Here is a 4887-nt window from a genome sequence, read left to right as displayed (position 1 = left end):
TGGTTCTCGCCCGGAAAAGGGTGGAGTGCCATCTCTGTGTTGCGGAGGAGACCCTGCCCCAAGTGGAGGAGTTCAAGTACCTGGGAGTCTTGTTCACGTGTGAGGGATGAGTGGATTGTGAGATCGACAGGCGGATCGGTGCGGCGTCTTCAGTAATGCGGACGCTGTATCGATCCGTTGTGGTGAAGAAGGAGCTGAGCCGGAAGGCAAAGCTCTCAATTTACCGGTCGATCTACGTTCCCATCCTCACCTATGGTCATGAGCTTTGGGTCATGACCGAAAGGACAAGATCACGGGTACAAGCGGCCGAAATGAGTTTCCTCCGCCGAGTGGCGGGGCTCTCCCTTAGAGATAGGGTGAGAAGCTCTGCCATCCGGGGGGAGCTCAAAGTAAAGCCGCTGCTCCTCCACATGGAGAGGAGCCAGATGAGGTGGTTCGGGCATCTGGTCAGGATGCCACCCAAACGCCTCCCTTGGGAGGTGTTTAGGGCACGTCTGACCGGTAGGAGGCCACGGGGAAGACCCAGGACACGTTGGGAAGACTATGTCTCCCGGCTGGCCTGGGAACACCTCGGGATCCCCCGGGAAGAGCTGGACCAAGTGGCTGGGGAGAGGGAAGTCTGGGCTTCCCTGCTTAGGCTGCTGCCCCCGCGACCCGACCTCGGATAAGTGGAAGAAGGTGGATGGATGGATGGTATACAATCATCCACATGATTTTATACATTATATATACAATCATCCACATGATTTTATACATCATGTATACAATCATCCACATGATTTTATACATCATGTATACAATCATCCACATGATTTTATACATCATGTATACAATCAAGCACATGATTTTATACATCATATATACAATCATCCACATGATTTTATACATTATATATACAATCATCCACATGATTTTATACATTATATATACAATCATCCACATGATTTTATACATCATGTATACAATCATCCACATGATTTTATACATTATATATACAATCATCCCCATGATTTTATACATCATGTATACAATCATCCCCATGATTTTATACATCATGTATACAATCATCCACATGATTTTATACATCATGTATACAATCATCCACATGATTTTATACATCATGAATACAATCATCCACATGATTTTATACATCATGTATACAATTATCCACATGATTTTATACATCATGTATACAATCATCCACATGATTTTATACATCATGTATACAATCATCCACATGATTTTATACATCATGTATACAATCATCCACATGATTTTATACATCACGTATACAATCATCCACATGATTTTATACATTATATATAGAATCATCCCCATGATTTTATACATCATGTATACAATCATCCACATGATTTTATACATTATATATACAATCATCCCCATGATTTTATACATCATGTATACAATCATCCCCATGATTTTATACATCATGTATACAATCATCCACATGATTTTATACATCATGTATACAATCATCCACATGATTTTATACATCATGAATACAATCATCCACATGATTTTATACATCATGTATACAATTATCCACATGATTTTATACATCATGTATACAATCATCCACATGATTTTATACATCATGTATACAATCATCCACATGATTTTATACATCATGTATACAATCATCCACATGATTTTATACATCACGTATACAATCATCCACATGATTTTATACATTATATATAGAATCATCCCCATGATTTTATACATCATGTATACAATCATCCACATGATTTTATACATCATATATACAATCATCCACATGATTTTATACATTATATATACAATCATCCACATGATTTTATACATCAAGCACCCACATGATTTTATACGTCATGTGAAAAGGCAGCGAGGCGGAATTCTGTGGGACAGCAGTGCGTGGAGTGGGTCGTTGACGCATGCGCACCGGCGCTCTCCCCTCCGCATCACTTGCCCCTCCCCCTTGGTTTTCTGCAGCATCAGTACCACTCTCCCGCCGCCCCTCCCCCACTCGCTCGTCCCGCTGCTGCGTTGCGGGGCCACAGTGTGACCGCAGCGCACCGCCGAGGAAGAGGAGGAGAAGAGGACACGCGTGGGGGCAGCACGAGGCTCCGAGACCACAGCAGGGGGTCGAGAGGAAGAGGAAGAGGAAGAGGAAGCCGTCCATCCTCTTCGTCACTTTCCGTGTTCGCTCGACAGAGGCGGGAAGCCTTCCCCCCCCCCCCCTCACCGCCGCTCTTCATCCTCGACCCCTCCCGGACTGAAGATCCTCCTCATCGTCGGCAGCCATGAAGGACCGTACGGCGGAACTGCGAAGTGTAAGATGACATTTCCTTTCCTTTCCTTTCCTTTCCTTTTCCTTTCCTTTCCTTTCCTCGCCGCCTTCTTCCTCCGTGCGCGCGCGCGCGCCCCCTGCATGCCAAGTGACGATGATGAAGATGGCGGCGACGGCGAGCCGCACGCGCGGGGCCTTCTCTCACGTGATTGATTGTCCCGCGTGTGCGCGAGCGGCGGGGGTCGTGTCGGTGTGGGAGCGGACATTTTCACGCCTCTCGCCGGGCTTCGACGCAGAGGCCTCGTGCTCGCCTGAGGAGCGCGCTCGCCGCGTGCACGAGGCCTGAGGTATAGTGCTCGCGCGCAGGGTATGAGACATGATGAGGATATGACCCGATCACGCGCACACGTGTACACGCGCACACGTCAGTGGGTCATGGTGTGTGTGTGTGTGTGTGTGTGTGTGTGTGTGTGTGGGGGGGGGGGGGGGGGGGGGGCATTATTCCACACCCTTTTTATGGCGCCTTCTTCATTCCTCTTGGAACAGCTGATCTTTTCTGCGGGAGGGGCGGGAGGGGGGGGGGGGGCACCTTCACCGTCAATCAGCCAATCGATCTATGTCGATACATGTCGATATCATCTTTTAGTCTCTCCCTCTAGTGGCGACTTGAAGAATGACAGTAACACTTTTTGTTCATCTCCATTTTATACCGCTTGTCCTTCTGGCCGCACATTGGCTGGAGCCTATCCCAGCTGCACTCGGGCAGTAGGCAGGGTGTACACCTGGACGAGGAAGGTAGGGTAGGGTACACCTGGAAAAGGAAGGCGAAGTACACCTGGACAAGGAAGGTAGCGTACACCTGTACAAGGAAATTAGGGTACACCTGTACGAGGAAGGCACCTACACCTGGACAAGGAAGACAGCGTACACCCTGGACGAGGAAGGTAGGGTACACCTGTACAAGGATAGTAGTGTACACCTTGACGAGGAAGGTAGGATACACCTGTACGAGGAAGGTAGGGTACACCTGGACGAGGAAGGTAGTGTACACCTGTACAAGGAAAGTAGGGTACACCTGTATAAGAAAAGTAGGGTACACCTGGACGAGGAAGGTAGGGTACACCTGGACAAGGAAGGTAGGATACACCTGTATGAGGAAGGTAGTGTACACCTGTACGAGGAAGGCAGGGTACACCTGGACAAGGAAGACAGCGTACACCCTGGACGAGGAAGGTAGGTTACACCTGAACGAGGAAGGTAGGTACACCTGGACGAGGAAGGTAGTGTACACCTGTACAAGGATAGTAGTGTACACCTTGACGAGGAAGGTAAGGTACACCTGTACAAGGAAAGTAGAGTACACCTGGACGAGGAAGGTAGGGTACACCTGTACAAGGAAGGTAGGATACACCTGTACGAGGAAGGTAGGGTACACCTGGACGAGGAAGGTAGTGTACACCTGTACGAGGAAGGTAGGATACACCTGTACGAGGAAGGTAGGGTACACCTGGACGAGGAAGGTAGGGTACACCTGTACAAGGAAAGTAGGGTACACCTGTATAAGAAAAGTAGGGTACACCTGGACGAGGAAGGTAGGGTACACCTGGACGAGGAAGGTAGGGTACACCTGGACAAGGAAGGTAGGGTACACCTGTACAAGGAAGGTAGGATACACCTGTACGAGGAAGGTAGAGTACACCTGGACGAGGAAAGTAGCATACACCTGTACAAGGAAAGTAGGGTACACCTGTACAAGGAAAGTAGGTGCACCTGGACAAGGAAAGTAGCGTACACCTGGACAAGGAAAGTAGGGTACACCTGTACAAGGAAAGTAGGGTACACCTGTACAAGGAAAGTAGGTGCACCTGGACAAGGAAAGTAGGTGCACCTGGACAAGGAAAGTAGGGTACACCTGGACAAGTTTCCACCTAGTGGCAGGACCAATATTTCTTATTGATGACCATTGTCTTTCACACTAATAAATACTAAATAATACACACTTGTATTGCACAATCAGGAAGAAATGTACAGTCATAATACACATCCAGGAAGTAATACACTTTCATAATACACATCCAGGAAGTAATACACCTTCATAATACACATCCAGGAAGTAATACACCTTCATAATACACATCCAGGAAGTAATACACCTTCATAATACACATCCAGGAAGTAATACACCTTCATAATACACATCCAGGAAGTAATACACCTTCATAATACACATCCAGGAAGTAATACACCTTCATAATACACATCCAGGAAGTAATACACCTTCATAATACACATCCAGGAAGTAATACACCTTCATAATACACATCCAGGAAGTAATACACCTTCATAATACACATCCAGGAAGTAATACACCTTCATAATACACATCCAGGAAGCAGTGAGGTGCGGTGAGGTTGATGGCTGGTGAGGCACTGACTTCATCACAGTCAGATTTACAAACATACGAACCCTAAAGAGTATCTTATTCACCATTTGATTGGCAGCAGTTAACGGGTTATGTTTAAAAGCTCATACCAGCATTCTTCCCTGCTTGGCACTCAGCATCAAGGCTTGGAATTGGGGGTTAAATCACCAACAAT

At 46.9% G+C, this 4887-nt stretch overlaps 1 protein-coding gene across 1 annotated transcript in view; it reads left to right on the top strand.

Annotated features, from left to right (window-relative positions):
- Window positions 1–2029: 2029 nt before the first annotated feature.
- The window catches only part of stx1b (syntaxin 1B), a 37411-nt gene continuing 34553 nt past the window's right edge, over window positions 2030–4887 (top strand). The window contains exon 1 of the mRNA XM_061973920.2: window positions 2030–2333. Within this exon, the coding sequence (XP_061829904.1) occupies window positions 2304–2333 (30 nt within the window). The 5' untranslated portion in view covers window positions 2030–2303. The remainder of the gene's footprint in view (window positions 2334–4887) is intronic.

This window comes from Nerophis lumbriciformis, linkage group LG22 (assembly GCF_033978685.3).
Source record: "Nerophis lumbriciformis linkage group LG22, RoL_Nlum_v2.1, whole genome shotgun sequence".
Lineage (NCBI taxonomy): Eukaryota > Metazoa > Chordata > Actinopteri > Syngnathiformes > Syngnathidae > Nerophis > Nerophis lumbriciformis.
The sequence above is the reverse complement of the archived record's forward strand: the minus strand, read 5'-3'. Positions and strand labels throughout refer to the sequence as shown.